This window comes from Camelus ferus, chromosome 10, assembly GCF_009834535.1.
Source record: "Camelus ferus isolate YT-003-E chromosome 10, BCGSAC_Cfer_1.0, whole genome shotgun sequence".
Classification (NCBI taxonomy): domain Eukaryota; kingdom Metazoa; phylum Chordata; class Mammalia; order Artiodactyla; family Camelidae; genus Camelus; species Camelus ferus.
The window spans coordinates 44,585,332-44,606,564 of record NC_045705.1 but is presented as its reverse complement, the minus strand read 5'-3'; the positions used below and the strand labels follow the sequence as shown (position 1 = coordinate 44,606,564).

General features: G+C 45.7%; 1 protein-coding gene across 1 annotated transcript in view; it reads left to right on the top strand.

Annotated features, from left to right (window-relative positions):
• Positions 1 to 21,233, top strand: part of NAV2 (neuron navigator 2) — a 365,374-nt gene that overhangs the window by 161,578 nt on the left and 182,563 nt on the right. The window contains 1 exon segment of the mRNA XM_032488868.1: positions 5,309 to 5,475. Coding sequence (XP_032344759.1) covers positions 5,309 to 5,475 — 167 coding nt within the window.

Sequence of the window (21,233 nt, the reverse complement as noted above, 5' to 3'; positions counted from 1 at the left end):
CCTTATCACAGCGCTATGTGGATTAAATAAAGTCACTTCCAGTCCTTGACTACCTGGCATGTAATCAGTGCACCATAAATAGCTGATACAGTGATGTTGGTGGTTTGGGTTGATCTGGGCCAACTCTAGCAAGTCCCACAGAGTTGATCTCAGCAGGACCATCTCGCAGAGAGGAGTCATTGCCACTCGTAGTTTGGTCCTCTCCACCCAGCTGCTGAAAAGCAGATGCCACAGAGATGAGAGATTTAGCATTTAATCATCTTGTCTCCAAAAGCAGCTCTGATTATGACCTCTAACCCGCCGAGGTCCTGAGCATGTGCACACAAGCTGCCTTCCTTCCTGGGAGGGCCATCTTCTCCCGGCCTTTGAAGTGGTTTTAGGGAGAAGAACCGCTTTCTCCCCATCAGCACGTACAGCACATGGCGCCAGGATGCAGGCGCAGGTTACGTGCCAGGAGTGACAGCCTTCCTGCCCCTGCCTGCTCCACTGCACACATGCTGGAGAAGTTGACCATGGTTCCCAGGGCTGCAGGATTTTTCTGCCTCCTCTTAATTACACCTCTTCCCTTAAACTTCATTTCTTTAAAAAAGCAACGTGTGTGTGTGTATCATAGAACCCACCCGTGTCCTCTGTCATTTTGTAACTGTTGTCTGAATATGGAATGATTGTGGGCAGCAGAGTTCCTCCTGCAAAGGAGCCGTCGGAACCTACTGGGCTACTGGCACTCTGAATGTAGCAGTGTGTAAATGATTGGAGGTTGACTTGCCGCATTCCTCTCTGGCTACTTTTTCTCAGTGAGGCAGGCACCAGGGGCAGCATCTGTTGTGGTACCTGCAGCTGTTCCACAGGAGCAGGACCCAGCTCTGCAGCAGAGAAGAATTCTAATATACAGACAGCAGCTGGCTTCCAGGCTGGGGCTTGACAGAAGTTCTCCCGATGCACAAGGGTGTTAACAATAATGAACTTCAAGATGTTAGCCAAGGGCCTGTGTCACTATAAACTGGAAGATCCTCTGCCTCCCTGATGAATGCCTCATTGCTGGAGGACAAGACCAAGTCCCAGATTCATAGAGTGACTTTTGAAGCTGGCCCCTCCTGCTTTTCCAGCCTCATTTCCTTCCACGCTGTCCCCCAGGCCCCAGTACATGCTACCTCTTTCTTTCCTCTGTGCTTTTTTTTTTTTTTTTTTTTTTGCAAACTTCCCTCCACATGACCCCTCTGCCACCCTGCCTTCTTGCCCCTGGCTGACACTCATTCTGTTATCTAGAAAAGGAAAATAAGAATTACCTTGGTTCTTTGTCACCTGAAAAAAAGATTTTTGACAAGAGACAGGAAAAAGCGTGATAAGCAAATTTTATTAGTGGAGTAAACTAAATAGTGAAAGATAGTACACTCCTGAGAACTGGGAGCGGGCCAGTCCAAGAGAGGAAAACTGGCGCCGCTCTCTCTTTCCTCCTGTTTTTATATCCTGGTTTCGTGGTTGATTGATTAACTGATTAACTGATTGATTCCCTGTGCTCTGGTTAATTGACAGCTCAGGTTCCTTGTGTTCTGGATTGTTCCTTTCCCCTTCCTCTCCCCCGCCCAGTACTCATTTCTATCTAAACTACCTAACAATTCCACATGCCACATTGTGCTCTGGGGTGGCTTTTATTTGGAACCTTCCCTGAACATCTCACCAACCTCCCAATGTCATCATTTTCCTTCTTTGAATTACTTCTGACCTTTCATATATTTTATCAGCACATGTGTAATTAAGATGCCAGCTAGGATCAATCTGCCCCTGAAGATCTAGATAAGGTTGAGCTAGAACCCTGTGGTCGTCTGTTGGGGCTGCCATCTTAAACACCACAGATTGGGTGACTTACAGGCAACAGAAATTTATTGTTCCCAGTTCTGGAGGCTGGAAGTCCAAGACTGAGGTGCTAGCATGATCAGATTCTGGTGAAGGCCCTCTTGCAGGTTGCAGACTGCTGACTTCTTACTGCGTCCTCACATGGTGGAAGAGGCGAGCTAGCCCTCTGGATCCTCATTTATAAGGGCATTAATCTCATTCATGAGGGCTCTGCTTCATGACCTCATCACCTCCTAAAGGTCCCACATCCTAATACCACCACGTTGGGCCTTACGATTTCAACATACGAACTGGGGTAAGGAGGGTCTCAAAAACACAAACATAGCACATCACTCCTTCAATTTGTGAGGTCCAGTCCCCTTCCCAGGATTGCTCAGGTATCTTAGGATCTCATGGTCACCTTTGGCTTTGAAATCCTGGATTTACAATTCATTTGGTTAATTCAGATTGTGGATGGACTCATCCATCTCAAGGAGTGTTTTGGTTCCCTCATGGGTGGGTCCAAATTAAGCTTTTTTCCTTACACCCACCACACATTCATTCATGGTCTTTGTGAGGCTGACTCTGCTGAAAACTGCAAAGGGATGGAGGGTTCTTGCTTGGGAGGAAGCAAGTGTCCAACCCCATTCACAAAAGAACCCAAGTTTTAAAGCATAGTGTTGATGTAGATTCCTTCCGACACTTGGAAGAAGTTGTCCATCCAGTTTTCCCATTCAGTCCAGTTAAGGGCGCTGTCCTTACTAGGGTGTAGTGGTGATGAGGTAGAGGGTGACATGAGTTGGCATGAGCTTTATGGTGGGTTTTGATAGCTAGGTATTTGCCAACCGTGTCAGCTGTCCTCAGGGCCCTCAAGACCGCTTCTTCCATTTCTCGGGAAACTTGGTACCACCTGTAACCATTTGAAGGATGAGTCACTCCCATCAAAGGAGCACCTCTAGGTCCTGACTTGAGGAAGAGGATCCAGTGGTGACCACCCTGGGAAACCAGTGCTGTGTCAGTTAATCTAAGACTGAGGATGTGTCCCTCTGGGGAGTGGGGCCCACAGATGGCTTGGAGGTACCCCCAGGGGCAGGTCTTCTTCACAGCTACTTGGATGAAGCAGTTTCTCTTCTCGAATGTTCCTTTGGGAGATGATGAATCGTGTCTGCCAAAGCCTGTCTTGCCTCTTTGGAAATGTTGATGTCTGACTCTTGTGTGTTGACTTTTGTCCAGCTCTCTTCTGCTTCTTGAACCTAAATCCATCCATTTCCTTCCTTATTTGTCTGATTCTTTGTGCTATCATAGCATGTTTTCTTTATGACAATGTCCAATTTCTTTATGAATCTATGCTCAGCAGAGAGGATGGGAAGGGAAACCAGCATGCATCGAGTACTTACAACAGGCTGGACATTAAGTGCCATTTCAAGGTTATACCCACTGGGTGTACTTATTATTATTCTGAAGTTACAGATCTGGAACATGAATCTCAGATTATCAGACTGGTCGAATACATGGAGAAAAATCCATATTCTATCCATTGTACCACAATGCATCACAGAGGACCAGGTTGCCTACATCATTCAAGGTTGTGCCCATTCCATCCAGCACTTTAATTTCTTGCCCCTATAAAGGCCCTGTGCTGCCCTAAAAAAAATTCTGTGGTCCAGTCCCAGGTCAGGGCAGGGGGGGCCTCTATAGCAACTCTGAAAGGAATGCATCTTCTCCCTCCTTGTTGCCTTTGGCTTCCCTGTTCTTTGCCAATTCCCCACTGATGCAGACTGCTGTGACCTGTGTTACCCTGCACCACTTAAAACTGTTGCTATGACATCATCTTGGAACAAGTCCATAATCCTTTCCCAGGCCTATCTGTGGGCATAAAGACTCCTGCAGAGTCCAGCCTGAAGGAGCCCCACGTTTGCACCTGCAACAGCTCTGCCACTGGCTGAGTCCTCAAATAACAGTGTCTATCTTGGAGGGCTTGCAGGATGCTGTTTGCATGGGAAGCAGAACCAAGAGGTACCAAAATCCCACTGCTGGGTAGAGCTCCTTGATGTGTTGAGCTGGCTGCCTCTGGTCCCCAAACACAGGCACTGGCGCTGCTGATTTTGCATCCTACCCTGTGCCTGTCTTCATAGGGCGACCATCTTTTCCAAACAAGATGGTTAACGTGCAAATCCTCCAAGTGAGGTGGGAGGTGAGGCCTTCCCTCTGCCACTTGTTGGGGGAAGAACTCACCCCCTTCCTTCTCTGCTAGCTCCCAGTTAAGGAATTGGGCCAGCTTCTTCTTAACTGTATAAATTTTACAGTCCTCTCACACCAGCTCGTGTTCCCTGTTTACTCTACAACCATCTTTCTTGCTCAGCCAACAAGAAAAAGTTTAAAGTGTTCGCCTGCTTATATCTGCTTCCAGACTGCAGACTTCTTTGGTACTTACAGATTTGTGTGGAAAGAGAAGGCTGAAAGCTTTATGAGTTGAAAATTCAGACTTATCACTAGATCTGATGCTAGTCAGCTGAGGTTCCAGTGGCTTTAAAACACAGCTAAGTGGGTTTTAGCTGAAAGATATAACTAAATATTTCGTCATTTATTCATCTTTCAACTTTAATGATTGGAAACAGTCCTCTTAGTAGTCCCTGATCCAAAATTCTGATTTGGGGAGTCTTACCCTTAAGTCTTTCGGGAATAGGCCATAATTCTTCAGACACATTACCAGAAATTAGTCTGCTGACTTTATTTCCCAAACCACCCCAAAATGAAGTGTTTTATTTAAAGAGAAAGTGTGTGTTTGTCTTTAGACTAACAGATTCCTGCTCATTTTACAGAAAAAATGCATGATTTTATCCATCTCCTGTGCAGAGAACCTGGGCTTCAGACTTAGAGCAGTGTCTACAGAGACAGGCTGTCAGGTGTCGAAGGAAAATGAATGTCTGAACAAGTGTTTCCATCCAGGCCATAAGTTTTCATTGCAGATGGCTTGGGTTCTGAGGTAGCAGCTCCCTTTCTGATCATGATAAATTAGGTCTTTTTCTTGATGCTTACATCCCTAGATTATGGTGAAGACCATTTTTAGTACCTACCAGAAGAGATGCCCACACACAGTAAACAGTTTAGAGTCTTGACAAGCCTTTACGTTCCACCCTTGATAGAATTAGAGACGACATGGTTTGGCCCTCTTGAAAAGTAAAATTACTCATCCAAGAGAAGAAGGAAGATGAGCTTTGTGTTTTTTAGTCAGCAAACACATTCATATGCTTTTCCTTCAAAATTCCTCTCTCTGCTCAAAGGAAAATTGCTCGTGCTTTGCTCTTGGACTTTACTGGGGTCATTGCTAGCCTAGATGTTTGTGGCGGTTGCATTAAATCCTCGGGCTGGTAGACCTCCACAGACCCGATGTCCTGCATGGCTGCGGTTCCTTCTTCTGAGACAACTGCTGTTCTGAGACTGAAGCCGTTACTCTGTTGCTTTTGCATTTTAGACTTCCAGGTCCTACCGCAAGGGTATCCGCTGCGGGCAGCGAGGCCAAAACACGCGGAGGGTCAGCCGCTGCTAACAACCGGCGGAGCCAGAGCTTTAACAACTATGACAAGTCCAAACCGGTCACCTCCCCTCCCCCACCACCACCGCCAAGCAGCCACGAGAAAGGTAAGCCACCTTCTTGGGATTCCTTTCTGGCCTCTTTTATAGCAGATCCAGTTTCTCTGGGTGAATGTGGGGTTGTAAATAGAGTGATGGGCATGGGTCACACGGACCTGCTTGGCTGGTGGGAACTTTGTTAGCAGAGGTATTAATGAAGTGGGGGAAATACTGTCGTCTTCACAGTTGCCAGCTGAAATAGCAGTGTTTGTCTGTGTGGGGCCCTGAAGACACACAGAAGCAATATAGCATTTGGAATTTGAAAGTAAACTTTCATAGAACGTGCTCTATGCAGTGGGTGGTTTTCTAGAAATGCAAGCTGCTTGGGGTGTGAATTTTGTGAGCTGATAAGGTTTTCTACCCATCAGAAGTGATGTGAGGGGAGATAGGAACACAGGGGTTTTCACCCTTTGAAATAGTCAGATATGTGAGTTGGCTAAATGAATATCTTGGCTACACATGAGAAGTAGGCAGCATTCCTCTTGGTGTTCTGATAATGTAACTTTTACCAAAAAAGGATATGATTTTTAACTATGCGTAGTGCTAAGCTTTTAGGTTGGGGAAGAAGGTAAGTAGCCCTGTGGGGACTCTGGCACAGAAAGGAGGAGAACAAACCTTTGCTTGCAGCAGTCTCTGTCCATGATTCTTGGGAGACAGAGAAACTGAGACAGCCTAGAGGACTCTTCAGTAATAGGCAGAGCTCTCCTTTATTCCTCCCAGGCAAAGTGGTCTCGACTTCTCAGGGGGACATGCCCAGGTCTCTGGGAAGCATTTCGTGCCTGGTAGTATGGAAGCTTCCTAGGGCTTGTCCTGGATGTACCCCCCTCCTCCCCTGGGACCAAGGAGAGCTGCCTCCTGCTCCCCAAAGTGCTCCGGGAGACTGGGCGGCCCTCTCACCATGAATAAGATCAGAACCTCCTTCACCCACCTCTCCAGCTCAGGATAACTTGGTCCAATGGAACTGAGCTTCCCGCAGCCCCCACCCCATCCCCACCTAGTATACTGCAGGAAATAGGAAGGACATTTGTGTCGGGCTGACATACACGTAGCAGAAGGTTTCCCAGGCGAAGCGTTGGCAACTCTGCAACTAGCACCAAAGCTATAACCAGAATGTCTCAACCAGTCAAGACTCTGATCTAGCCTTTGGCTTCTGCCTCAAACAAATTCTTTTTCTCCTTCTCTCTCTTTTCTCCCCTCCCTTCCCATCTCCTCCATTCCTTTCCTTTTCATCACCGTACCCAAGTGTGTTCTTTTTAAATGTGTGTTTAAATTACCAAAGTAGTAAATGCTCGTGAAGTGGTATAAGTTTATATCAAATGAAAGTTCTCTCCACGCTCCCTGAAGGATACTAATATAAACCATCCTATGCATGTCCTTCCAGAACTTTCACGGTATGTTTATGTATATAAATAATATATATGGAAGAGCTATTTGTTGAGTACCTACTATGTGCCTCATTGAATTCCCCCAGACAAACTGCGTTGCTATCTACATTTTACAAGGGATGAAGCGAGGTGAAGTCCTTGCCGAGGTCACACCAGAGGCAGTGAGAGGTGGAGGTGGGGCTCAGCCTAGTCACTTTGGGTCCAGAGCCACAGTTAATGCTGTGCTTCTCCTGGAAGTGGAACAGCCATGCTCACAGCTGAGCTAGTTAGAGATGTGCAGGTGAAGGAGAGAGGGGAGTGAAGAGGGTGTAGCGGAAGCCTGTGCAGGGCCCTCTGTTGGGCAGCCGGTCCCTTTCCCATCGTCCTTTAGAGAGATGCTGTCATTAAAAAAGTCTGAAGGATGGCTGTGAGGCCAGTGTCCAAAAGATTGAGAAAATGAAGACAAGGTTCCTCATTGCTGCAACAGATGTGGTTCGAGGAAGCGGGGTTGCTGGCTGGACCTGTGTCTCAGAACCAAACACAGGTGCAGGGTCACCCATGCAGCCCCACCAGGGGTTCCCCTTCAGGGCTCGAGCAGCCACCAGTCTGCCTCCGTCCTGGGCAGCGGTTGTCACGGGTGCCCCAAGCAGACAGGGAGCCCCCAAGGCCTCTTAGAGGACAGGGGCTGTGAATTCTGAGAGAGGCATTGCTCAAGGGACAGGCTTCAGTGTCAGAAGAGAGGGAGCTTGTACTTAATCGCTGAGCACGTTGTACTTGCCGGGACTCAGACGCTCGCTATGCTTCCTGAGCTTCACACACTCCGGGAGGTAAGTATGAACCCGGTTTTACGGATAAAGAAAATGAGGCTAAATGAGATTTAGTACTTGGCCCTCCCTGGTCAGTGAGTGCACGTGTGACTCCCAGATTTGAGCTCTGGCCCCGCCTGTCCCGGGGGTGTCTCTGGGGGAGCAGGTGAGGGAGTACGTGGGGAAATGCTGTGTGAGCTGTGACTTGCGGAGTCCTCTAAGGATTCGCAGTGATACAGATAACTGACAGTGGTTCCAGGTGCAGGAGCGGTGAGCCTGTCCGCCTCTCCTACTCCAGGGAGCTGAGGTAAAGCCAGGCTGGCACAGGCCCGGGTGTTTTTTTTTTTTTTTTTTTTTTTTTACTAATTCTTTCCCACCATCCTGAGGTAAAGGGGCCGTGTGATTGTACCTTCAGAGACGTCCGTATTTCCCCCTCCTTTCTTCATGGTCCCTGTGTTCTCCCTTGAGTCTGACCTTGATTGCAGACTGTGAGGTAGCCAGCTTACATGCAAAATATATTTTGTGGTGAGGGAGCAGAAATAACTCAACCACCTGGCTGTGTATAAGACACTATGTGTACTTGGGGGCATAAACTGTCATCCTTCATCTGGAAAAATCTCGGAGAGAGAACTCTCGTGAGCAGATGAATTGCAGTTCGGTGTGGCTGGTGCCGTGGTTGAGGCGCAGACTGCTTTCGGATGAGGTCAAGTCCATGATACAATCTCATTACCTGTCCTTCCTTGAAGCTTTCTTGTGAGTCAGTCAGGCCCTGATTATATTGTATTCTGACATTTCATTCTCAGGTAAACCAATTCGTGGGCTTTTTTATGTGACCCAGGAATTTCACTGCTAGGAATTGATCTAGTTACATCAGTAGGTTCAATGAGAATTCCTTACTCTGTCAATAAATGACAAAAAGTATTTTAGCACTTCGTCCCAAGTTTTAAAAAGGATTAAAAGGAAATTGAAACAGGCAACTTTTTAAAAACCCCAGGGCACTTTATACTTTGTGGGGAAATACTGAAACATTCCTCTTAAAATCAAGTCTAAAGAAACAAGTCCCCATTTTGGCAGCCTCACTGAATTTAGTTCTGATTATACTGCGCGGTCAACTGGAATGGAAAGCCGAAGAAAAGTGACGGGTAGTACTCCGAAGCTAGGAAACACGGGGGGACTCACACAGTTCGTTAGCTCATTCCATAAGGTGATCAAATACATAGTTGATAGACAAAAACCCGGAATGTTCTGTACAGCAATATGACCTGTTAGTTTCCCTAAAGATTCAAATTTCAGATTTTGCAGGTTTGAGGGAAAGTCTGCAGATCCTTAGCTTTTAGGAAAACCTGAGAATTGTTTGCTGTATCATTATGGGATATCATAGTTTTGCTCCACCTTTGGATTTGTGTTCCTGCAGACAGTGATCAGGTTAGAGCCTTGCCCGGCCTGCAGGATGTGTGAGCAGGATTGAAGGCAAAACCTCAGTTAAAGGATGGCTGGGACATCACGGGATGACCAGGACATACTGTGGCCCTTGGCTTCCTCTGGTGGCTCTAAGTGGCTCTAAGCCTCCAGGCCAGAGTCACTGATTATCAGGGGAGAGGAAATGGTTGTCTTTTTCAGCATCTGTGACAGTTATCTGTTTTCTCTTCCTTCCATTCCCTCTCTTACATCCTCTGAGTGGGTGAACACTGCCAGAAATCTCATGCATTTCTGAGCTATTTAGTCCATCATACAAGTTTGAAATGTTTAGTATTCCTGGACCGAATTCTAATGGTTTTCATTTTATAGAAGGCACATCTTTATGATATTTTCACTACAATAATAATTATATAAAAATATTCAGACAACACCTAAATTTCTTAAAAGAAAAAGAACCCTATGTAATCCCACCTCCCAGATAAAGCCACTGTTTACCACTTGGTTTATATTCTTCTATATGTTTTTTCCATACACAGACTGTCACATTTTGATAAATTTTTCCAAATGTTTACTCTTTGCTAGGAACTATTTCAAGTGCTTTCTAAGTAATAATTTAATTCTTACAGGAGCCTTATACATATACAGACACTCTCTTTCACATGACATCTTAAATCTCATAAATAAAATGAATAAATCATGGACAGCCTTTTGTACAGGTCAATCTCTCTTTATAAGATAGTTGCGTAGTACTCCATTGTATGAACTTACCTTAGTATTTTTAACCACTTTCATTTAATTTGCTTCTAATTTTTTGATATTATAAACAGCACTGAATTGATGTCCTCATGTATCTTTTTTGCACATATACAACCATTTCAGTGGAATTTCTGCATTGGAGGGTGTATGCACATTTTACAGCTATTTAAACAGTGTCAAATTTTGCTCCCAAAAGATTATCCTGATGTATAATTCCTGTCAACAGTGTGTGAGAAAGCTAGTTTCTCTATACACTTGACACTCTTCATTCTCTTGGGCAAATTACCCTTTGTCTTTGAAATGAAGCAAATTGTTTTTAAGAGGCTGAAATAAGATCATTTGCTAAAAACTGACCTTTTTTATTGACAGTTTGCTGAGCATTACAACTCATGACCTTGGCATAATACAAAAGTACTTGGGTTGGAGATCAGGCTCACTCCCACCTGGCATGACTTCCCTCAAGACACTTAACTTCTCCAGACCTCAGTTTCCCCTTCTGTACAGTGAGTCTGAAGTCCTCTGTCATCAGCCACTGTGGAGTGTGAATGAATTCTTTCATTTTCACTGGCTGTCTGGTCTTGTCTCACGTGAGCCCCAGCAGCACTTTTCTGACGGGTTCCTTTTTCAGGTCTTCATGCTCTGGGTCACTTTCTTCCTCTTCGTTCACTGCTGCCTGTCATGGGCAAAAGAGGACAGCTAGATGTGGCTGGAGATAAAGTTTTCCAGCCCTCAGCACAACGTCATGTCTGAGTAACATTGGGGCCATTGGTTTAGAATCTCTGTAAACTTGTCACTTTGTGGTTGGCAGAGCAAGTTCTTTATCAGACTGAGCGATCGGAGATGTGAGCATGAGGAAGTTGCCCACATTCTGCCATTAATCAAGATGCTGACCTACAATTACAGTCTAGACTGGATGGAATTAATTTGGTGGTCCAAGTCATGCAGAAGGGAGCATGGTTGGGGTGCCCCTGTTTCGTGTTGTTTCTTTCCTTTGTTTGTTTTGTCACCAATTGTGTCCAGCATTGGGCTGGTCATGCTAACAGTGTGGACTGGGCACAGACTCTGCTTCCTGGAGGCTCACAACCTCGGGAAGGGCGGTGCTCATTTGTCTTGTAATAGAGCTGTGGTCAAAGTTGTGAGCAAGAAGATGCACTCAGCCAGAAGGCTCGGGGAGGACTTCAGAGAAGTGATATCACCTTCCCTGATTTCCGTTTCAGGATTTCTGCCGAGAGAAAAGGAAGGGGAGACTGGGAGGGAATGACTCCTCTCCTGGTCCGGTGCTTATCTGAGAGGACATGTGCTGGGCTCACTGTGTTAATAAACTCATGTCCTGCAGAGTAGGAGAGTAGAGGGGAAACTTCTGCAAGATTGTCTCACTGGCGGGGTGCGGCCTCCCTGGGTCAGCAGGGGGCCCCTGCCATTGCAGAGCTGTTACCCAGGGCAAGGAGAGAGCTCCGGTACCTGTCAGCACTCAGGGGAGATAATCATCTCTGTTTGGGAATCAGCTCTGAAGTCACCATGACTCTCCTGCCAGAAGGCGTAGTTGTCTGAGGGCTTAAAACGCCATCTTAGAGGTTCGAACCAGGGTATCGTTGTGTTGAAATTAGTCTGTGGGGATCATGTAGAAATGGAACTCAGTGAACTAATAGACCAGCTGCTGAGTTGGGCAGGCGGGGTGAGTTAGAGGATTCCAAACCTAGGCACATGGCACTGCAGGGGAGAGGAATGTCTGGTGGGTGTTTGTTCCAGTTGCACCAGTCTCTTGGACCAGAATACAGTTATCTCAGAAGAAGAGGTTGGGCCCTGCAATTAAAGAGAGAACGTGTACCTTGAAGGCAGCCAACTGAGTTTGAGTTCTGGCCCTGCCACGTCCCAGGAGGGTGGCTTTGGGCAAGTGCACTGCTTATCAGGGCATGTGCTCAGGATGGCAGTCAGACCATCACAGGCCACACCTGGCACCATTCTCCTCCGAAGGGTATAGACAGGAGTCACAGGCTGTTGGCGGGGCAGTGTGGGCATTTCATGTTCCAGAGCAGTGGTCCTCACAGCAGTACCAACAGCAGTCCACACAGCATCCCTGAGCTGTCCCTGCCCCCTCCCACCTCAGGTGATAGCTCAGGTGTGAGGTTAACAAGATTCACATGGGGCAGGCACAGGAGTCCCTCTAGTTTAAAAGCCCTGTGTCCCATGGAGCCAGTATCTCTTTGTAACAGCTCCCTGTGTATAACTTCTATGGTTCCCACAAGGCTTGGGCCCAATCAGTAGTCACAGTGCTCAGAGGAGCCCAGGATGGTGGCCACCAACAGTATTTATACTTCATTTACAGCTCTTCCCCATCCAGATGTAGTGTAACTGTCCACGGTCATTTTTTTTCATGAGCAGTGTTGCTTAGTAACATAGCTGACATTCTATCTTTATCAAGTTTCCAGGGGAACAGAGTTAGACAGTGAACCCAAGGTCAGATCCTCATGCAGAAGGGGAAAAGGTTTTGTTCATCCTTTTCTAATAGCATGTCACCTCACCTCTCAGAGATTCAGTTTTTTCGTCTATGAAGCAGCAGTGAGCTGCTCTAACCCTAGTGATGGGAGCAAGGCAGATGTGAAGGGTTTTTTCTCATTTTTTGAGAAGCTCAATTCAGATTTTCTGTCCTTGTCACCTCTGTTGGTTGTAGACATTTCTCTGAAGGGTATGATTGTTGTTTCCTGGTTGCTGGAGTTTATGGACGTGGTGGGTGCTATTTGCATAGTACGAAACAATCGCTACATTCTGATCTTTGTAAATAGTGTGTAAGTCAGTTGGTTTGCTGTCTGTTAACAGTGCTGTTTCACAAGTGGGCGGGTGGAGGTTACGGCTTCTGCAGTGAAGGCAGATTGCATTTTGTTAGATTGCATTTCACACCCTAGTTCCCTTTTGTTGTAAACAAATTATTGCCATTGTATAATTGAAGAGATAAAAAGTCCTAAAACACATGGCACCTCTCTCCAAAGATAATACCTCAACAGAGTATATGCAAATTGCTGCTGTGTAACTGGGGAGAAAGCAGGTCCCACATGGTAGCTCTCGGTTAAGTGTGAAGCACACAGCTCCAGTCCCATGATCTGATGAGACGGTGAACTTGAGACTGTTGATGCTGCAGGTATGATTAATGAGCCGTCTACACTAGCATCCCTTGAGGAAATTGCTAAAAACAGAAATCCTGAAGCTTTACAAATCTTGTCCTTCAAATTCACATTTCTGAATTAGAGTCCCAAAGTCCGCATTTTACACCCTGGTCATTCTTACAACACTGAAGTGTGAGACCCCCTCTCCTGGGAGGACTTCTTGGTCCCCTCCGAAAGAGCGTGCCACCTTCTCATTGCCCTTCAACTCTCAGCAGCTACTTTGTAGTGTGTCATTCCGGGGAACAGAGATTAACGTGGTGAGACCCCTAAACTAATGCCTGGTGTATGGCAGGAGCTCAGTACATGGGAAGCTATTTAAATCATCATATACATACATTTTGTTGTGCACAAATTTAAATTTATTCCCAGAGTCAGCAACTTGCCTACTTGCATAGGTCTTTGTGTCTTTTGGTTTCCTGCTGTTGCCTCACTCATCTCTAGCAAAGTTCTCATTTTAATTAAAAAAAAATAATGCTACCTTGTTTTAGCTGAGCTAATAGAAAAGAAGGAAATGGATTTGGATCCCATATTCAGGTTAGATATGAAGAAAAAGGGTCCCTGTAGGATCTGGATATGGTAGCAGAGGGAGGGGGAGAGTCTTCCCTGATTGGAGAACCACCTTCGGGCTCTTTCTCTGCCAGCACTTGAAGAGCTTGCTGTTGCTTGGTAAGAGCACTCTTCTGTTCAGAGTAAGGGTGAATTCCGAGGAAGGGTGAGCACTCGCAGGGCTGCCTGGAGAGGAGCCTATGCAGTGTGCCTTCCTTCCTGTTCTCCATCCTAGCTTAACCTCCAGCACTAAACTAAAGTCAAACATGGAAGGTGAAGGAGCTTGTATCTGGTATCGTCTCTCCGGCCACCTCCGGGAGCCGTTTTCTTGATCTACTGTGTAACTCAAAGAGCCTTCAGAGCAGGAGACGCATCAATCCCACTAATGTGTGAGACTAATAACCTTTAATGCCAAAGCCGTCCTTTTTCAGGGAGAAGAATAAGAAGGATCTAACCATGTGTGCTCTTCTCTAAATATGGATGTGTCTGAAAGCCTTGCGTGAGCTCCTGGTTCTGCTATCTGTCCTTTCTCGAAAAGACAGTAAACATGACTTTTTGTAACAGGATGAAGGAGTTGAGAAAAAGAGAGAAAAGAGATCATTTAGGAATATGAAATAGCTATTTGATTAGTCTTGTGTCAGGAATGAAAAGTGACTAGTTGATGTTCATCTGATCTTCAGGTAATCAATCTCAGCATCTCTTTTGCTTCCATCTGCTGTGTGGAAAACATCACACGTACACAAATTCAATTTAATTTCAAGGATCATTGGTAGGGGAAAGTATTTATGTTTCTGGGGGCTCCCTTCGGAATTTTTATCCAGGTATCATCTGGAGTCAGAGCTTAAGTTCAGTCATTCATTCAGATGTTCTTCTATAAAAAAAAATTTTTTTTTCTTCTCTAAAGTTAGGTACCTGACAGTGTTTATTAGCATGAGAAGATAAATAGCTTTGGGGATAAATGAGATTGACTTTTCTATGAGCACATGGGGCTCATGTTCACAATGCAGAGTACAGGAACAGAACGCTGGCCAGACAAGGGAGCGCTCTGGAACAGTAAAACTTGACGGCTCATGTAGCCGCCCCAACCTGATGAGACCACGTGTGTGGCTGCCTGGATGCTGAGGACGTTGCATCCTCTGACTTAAATGAACCTACCAGATAAAATGCCTGTTTCTCTGGGGCATTTTGCCTTCCTCAAGCTCCTAAGTCTATGCATTTCATCAGGAGACCAACACATAACCTGTGTGTCAGGGAACCATCTTCTGATGAGGATGTCGGATGAGAGGTCACACTGAAAATATCCATTTCCAGGATGACGGTCACAGCCTTCTACATTGTGATAAGAGGGGTACACGGGCCACCCTCAGGTGTCATGCCGTGGAGAGAAGTGTCATGCTGCAGAGTGGTTTATGCCAAGGCACCGTGTGCACAATTTACATTCTTAGTGTCCTGGGAGCGCCTGCCTCGATTTCTTGGCGGCCGTGTTGGTTCATGCGATTGTCCAGGCTCCCCGAACTTTGTGGATATTCTACAGCTAATAGCTGCTGATGGAAATCAGCGGTCTTGCCCACTTCCCTCAAAAGAGCAAAGGTAAAGGAGACCTCGCCACACCTAATGCTCCCTGTGCCCTTTTCAAAATGGGAGAATCACAGCATTTTTATGAAATGTGAAATGAGGTGGGGATCAGTGTCCTGTAATAACTCACCTTGGGCAAAGCAAAGATTTAAAAAAAAAATGAAAAAAAGGTTCTGTGGCTCAGGACAGCCCTGATGGTGAGTCTCTGCTGCCCTCTACTGCCCAGGCTTTGTTTCATATCCGAGTGGAGCTTTGGTTTTCAGCCTGGCATCCTTGGGACGTCCTGGGAAGATAACGACTCCAGACAGAGCCTTCCCACTTGTGTTTCCACAATTTGGGAGAATGTACGTGGACTGAATAAAACCCACATCATGGGCACGATCAGGTTCATGTGGCCATGATGGAAAAACTCGCCAGTGTGAGGAACTGAGAGCAAGCGTGAGCTAAAATCGGTCTTCACAAAGCCATCCATCCTTCTCTCTTCAGTGGGCCACCAGCGAGTAGGCTCTGTAATCAGGGTTAGCCCGAAAGAGAAGGATCTTTGAAGGTTCTAGGTGATGACTGCTGCAGGAAAAGATATGCTAGATTTGGCTCCATTTTTAAGAGCAGATAATTCCAACCAGACTGTACAGTATGAATTAAATGGGTCTCCCCCTTCTTTTCGGGCATTCGTATACTTGGAACTCAGATTTCATCCTTTAGTACATTATCGGGTGCCTTCTGTATCTCAAGCATCATGCCAGTCACTAAATATTCAAAAGTGAAAAAGCAGATAATGATCCCTGCCCTCATGGAACTTAGAGTCTGGTGGCAGAGACAGCTGTTAAACATGGCACAAATCTTCTCATTGCATTTTGTGACACCTGCGCTTGACAAGGTGATTAGGTGTTGGGAGGATGCATATAGAAGGGATGAACTGAATTCTCTGGATTAGTTAGAACCTCATCAGGGTGAGACCCAGAGACGAAATTTGCAGGGGTCTGTCTGCTTTGCTCAGAAGACCCGTTCTTGCACCAGCGGTTAGAAGCAAAAGATGTTTTAGGGAACAGTTTACTGGGGAGAGACCACTTTCCTTTTAGAAATAAAGCTCTGTATCCTGGGCCAGCTTTTTTTCTCCCTCTAGCCACAGCGGGTAGAACTAAAAAAAAATTACAAGGAAGCAAATTTTCGCTTTATTAAAAAAAAAGAACTTTTTCACATCTTTCTTCTCACAGTTGAGCAGGCTGTCTTGAGTAGGGAGGTCCCTCACTCCAGAGGAACAGAAACAAGCTAGCCCATCACTCACTATTGTTAACGGAGGGGAGTTTTCTTATATTAGCAGGTAGATTGGAAGAGATTTTCTCTAAGATCCTTTGCAAATATAGGATTTGATTATCCTGGGCAAAGGGTAGAGTTGGTGTGATTTTAGTAGGTCTTGGAAAAGGCCTGGTAATGACAGTAACTCCCCCACAGTTTATTTGAGTTCCCAGAGCACCCCCCACGCCCACACTTCGAGTTGGTTCCTTTGAAGGTCTTCATTCATTCCAAAAGTGCACTGTATTCTTGACGGTGCCGCTTATTCTCTAGGGTTCATTACTGGAAAAAAGTTGCATTTCAAGCAGATAACAGCCTCTGTACGGTTTGTGATAAATTCCTTTACTCCGTTCACATACCCGGGGACGATTTTTCTCTTCACTTCACCTAAGTTGTTTGGAACTTGCCAAGCTCATGCTCTGAAGCCATCAGAGAGGCTGCAGGCAAGGATCCCTGCCACACGAAAGTGGTCGTGGCCACTGAGTGAGAAGGGGCTTGTGGCTGCTTTCAACTGTTTAACACTTGGACTCGTTTTCTTACCCTCTCCAGAGAAGAGCCAGATACACATCTTAGGGCAGGTATCCCTGCAGGATTGTTTTTTCAAGTTTATTTCCCATAGGTGCTGTAGGGGGCAGCATCCATGAGGGAAAACCAGGGAGAGAGTCCACCTTAGAGAGAAGAGTCTGGGGCTGTTTGTAAAGATTTTCATGCACCGGAGATTCGTTCTGCCCTATTGTTCATGTATGAATGAGGCTCTGGCCCTTTGGGGATGAACCTCCTTAGCGAGCCAGGATTACTTTGCCTCATTTTAAATTCATCTGGTCTCGAGTCAATACCAGTGAGTACCTGTAGGGGGCGGAGAGTGACTTTTCCATCTAGGAGTCTAACCCAAGTCGTTTGACTCCAAGTTTTTGTTCTTTAAGCCAAGTTCTGAGCTATTTCAGTCTTGAATCTTCTATTAAGAAATAATAATAATTTTCCCCAGAGCTTCTGCAAACCTGTTACTGCTTACTAGTAAATAATAGTAAAACTTGTGGGAGTGAACTTTTTTCTGGACTTCTGTCTTGATAAGACTGGTAAAGCTGGTTCTGACTTGTTTGACTTTTATCTCCCCAGGGCCTAAACGTTCTGGTTTCAAATGATGGCCATTATTCAAACCTCCAGATGGATGGGACAGCTCTGCTGAGGTGTGTCAGCCTCTGGTGATATCCTGGTGGGGCCTGCTCATGCATCTGAGGCCGCCTGGGTGATGGGCTGGATGCTCTCTGGTCTGTACTGGCCTCAGCTGAGCCAAACCAGCTTTCTCTATCTGGTCTCTTGTTTGCCAGCCAGCCAGTTCAGACTATTCTGTGGTGGTGGACAAGTTCTGAGACAGGATTGAAGTGTGCATGGCCTTTTAAGGCCGAAGCTCCAAAAATCATCATCAGTTCTCGTATGCTTCATCCTGTTGGTCAAAGCAAGTCACACGCCTGCCCAGGTGCATGAGGCTGGGAAACATACTCTCTCCATTGAGGGAGGTGCTACCAAGGCACATTGCAAAGCATGCATGATCGAGAGAGGGGCAGAGACTTAAGGCTGTTTTTGCAATCAATCTACCACACAATATAAGTTGGACCGAGTATATGTATGTGTGTGTGTGTGTGTGTGTGTGTGTGTGTACATACACACACACACACACACACATATATATATAGATGGATTGATTTCACTTGTAAAGGTAATAGTCTTTTTTTGCTGCAATCGCATGAAAATGAGAATGCTCTGAGCTCATAAAAGGTAAGTTGGCTGTGTGTAGCTCTGAGAATTTTCAGTGGGCAGAGTGGCTGAAGCATCCTTGGTTATTCAGTCCCACAGAAGTTCTTTCTGACGAGCAGACACAAGCCATTCATTGTAGGGACACACACCCTTTTTGCTCTGTGAGCCCCCTTTCACCAAGGTAGAGACTACCTGTGAAAGTAGGAGCCTGCAAAACAGGTCTGGCTCTGTCTAAGCTTGTTCTCAGGCCTCTGGGATCCTTGGTCTTGAGATTCCCTTTGCCCTTCTGGGTTCTCTTTTCCATACCAGCTGGCACGGGTTGTCATATACTGAAGATGGCCTGAATGCCAGCCTGGGATTCAGAACACCTGGGGTCTGGTCTCAGATGGCTGTGTGACTTTGATGGATTCTTGGATATCTCTGATTTTGCCGTTCCTCAGCTCTAAAATGGGAATGAGAATAGCATCAACCTCAAAATTAATGGGAAGATTACATGAGATGAAATAGAGGGGAAAAATACCTCGAATTATGAACATGTTGAATGCATGAATTCATGAATAGACAAAGTCAGAAATGACTGTAAGGGGCGGAGTAACCACAGCAGCTGAACTGAGAACCCTAGAGAGCCAGTTCTCCACGCTTGGTCTGTTGCTCAGGATCAGAAGTCTAAAGCATCCATGGACCTGTCTCTTCCTGCTTAGCTATATCTCCATGGTGAAGGATGTTTTTGAAAACCAAGGGACCAGGAAACACAGAGTGCTCTTCCCTGAAAGAAGAACTTATTAGCAAATGAACACTTGTCATAGCTTGGTAAATATCCACCTGGTTCTCTTTTGCTCCTGGTATCTTAGAAACGTAACCTATTGATTTTTGAAATTCCCCCACTGCCCCTCATTGAGGGAGGGGGGATTCAAGACAAATGTATTGATCTAGGCAAGCAGGCACATTGGAAGAAGCATTTATTAGGTTGTCTTTTTTTTTTTAAATAAATTGGCTACTAAAGATGAAGAAAGAAGAGTTTTAAACAAAAGGACATTAGCCAAATTGATAATACTCCTCTAGGACAACTTTAAAAGGTGATGATGGATGATTTTTGCACTGTGATTTGGAACAAAGGGCCCTTGGATTAGTAAAGGACTTTTTTTCTGAATGTGATTCTGTTTTTCCTTTTGTTTGTCCATTGTCCTTAAGTCTGGGCTCTCTGATCATCTTAATGCATCCAAAACTGCAATTTGAAATACCCTTTTGTCCTGCTCCTGGGAGTAGGTGACTGCAGCATCTTTGGACAATAAGAGGAAAGACGTCTTAGCTGAACTAGTGAACAGTCCGAGGAAAGGGGTGGAACACAGGGCCTGGGCTGCCTTCTGTCTGAGCATGTCAAGATGCCATGGCTCTTGCCTTGGGATGTCTGTCAGCCTTAGGGGTCACGTCTTGGCAACCAGAGTAGCCTCTGCTGGCCAGAAACTGATCAGGACTGTTCACTCTCATTAAGGAGCCCCTCAGATCACCTTCTGGCATGCAGCACTTTAGAAATCATCAAACAGCTGAGGTAGAGGCTAGATGCCTTGAAGTGCTTCCAAAGGCTTTGGCGTATCTGCCTTTTGGATGAACTTAGCTGAACAGAGAGCTTTTTAGGTCTGGGGCCTGGCCAGGGGAGCACCCTGGGCACTGAGAATAACACTGATGTTGGGGTGGGAAGGGTGGGAGGAGGGGGTTAGCTCCTCCTGGCCCACCAATCCCTTCCCGCCTCCTTCCTTCCCTCCCTTCTCCCCCCTCCCCCTCCCCTGAGCTCTTCCTTACTTTCACTCTGTCTGCAAAGTTAACTTTTCAACACCAGGAGGAGCAGACATTGCAGAGAGAGTGGGTTTGTAGTTAATCAGCAAATGCCTTTGTATCCTCTGGGTCAGCAAGTTCCAACAGAACTTTCTCCAGTGATGGTAGTATTTTGTATCTGTGCTGTCTAATAGGATAGCCACTAGCTGCGTGGGGCTATTAAGCACTTGAAGTGCAGCTGGCGAGATGGAGAAACTGAACGTTAAATATATTCAATGTTAATTTAAATGGCCACATGTGGCTCGTGCTATTAGTGATGGATAGCACATCTCTGGATCATAGTTTGATGAGCCATCAGCTGCTCGTATGTGTTGTTAAAAGATGGCTTCCTAGGCACAGAAGACCAAATATTGCATGATTCCACTTTTATGAAATGTCCAGAGTTGCAGGCAAGTCTATAGCAACAGAAAGTAGATTTGTGGTTGCCTGGGCTCTTGGGGCCAGGATGGGGGTGTAGAGAGAGGTGTGGGGAGTGACTGGTAATGGCTACAGACGATTCCTGGGCCTCAGTTTGCCCTCAATAAAATAAGAGCATTGCTGGGGGGAGGGTATAGCTCAGTGGTAGAGCACGTGCTTAGCATGCACGGGGTCCTGGATTCAATCCCCAGAATCTCCATTAAAACAAACAAACAAACAAACCTAATTGCCTCCCCCCAAAATAAAAGAAATATTTTTAAAAAAAAGAGTATTGCTTTTGTCACAAGGGCAACACAAAAGAAAATTCCTAGTCCGCCTTTCCCTATATCTATTTAACTTTGTTTTTAAATTTTTAAATTAATTTCATCTTTTAATTTTCATACAATTTTAAAGGGTACTTTCCATGTACCATTATTACAAAATATTGGCTGTATTTCCCATGTTGTACAATTCATTCTTGAGCCTGTCTTATACCCAGTAGTTTGTACCTGCCACTCCCCCATCCCTATATTGTCCTTTCCCCAACTGGTAACCACTAATTTATTCTCTGTATCTGTGAGTCTGATTCTTTTTGTTCTATTTACTAGTTGTATTTTTTTTCCACCGCTATCTATTTAACTTTCATCCAGTTCGGCTAGGCTGATCCTGGAGTAGAGAATGAGCCCCCTTTTTCTAGGAACCGAATTCCAGAAGCTGCCCCCGTTCCAGGAGAGCCCCGGGCAGTGAGTGTTAGTTGCTTTGAGGCACGTAACAGACCACCCTGCTCTGTCCATTCCCTCTGGAATCAAAGTGTAGAAAGCCTTTGGTGCCCATCTAGGAATTTTAAGTAATGGCTGAAAAAT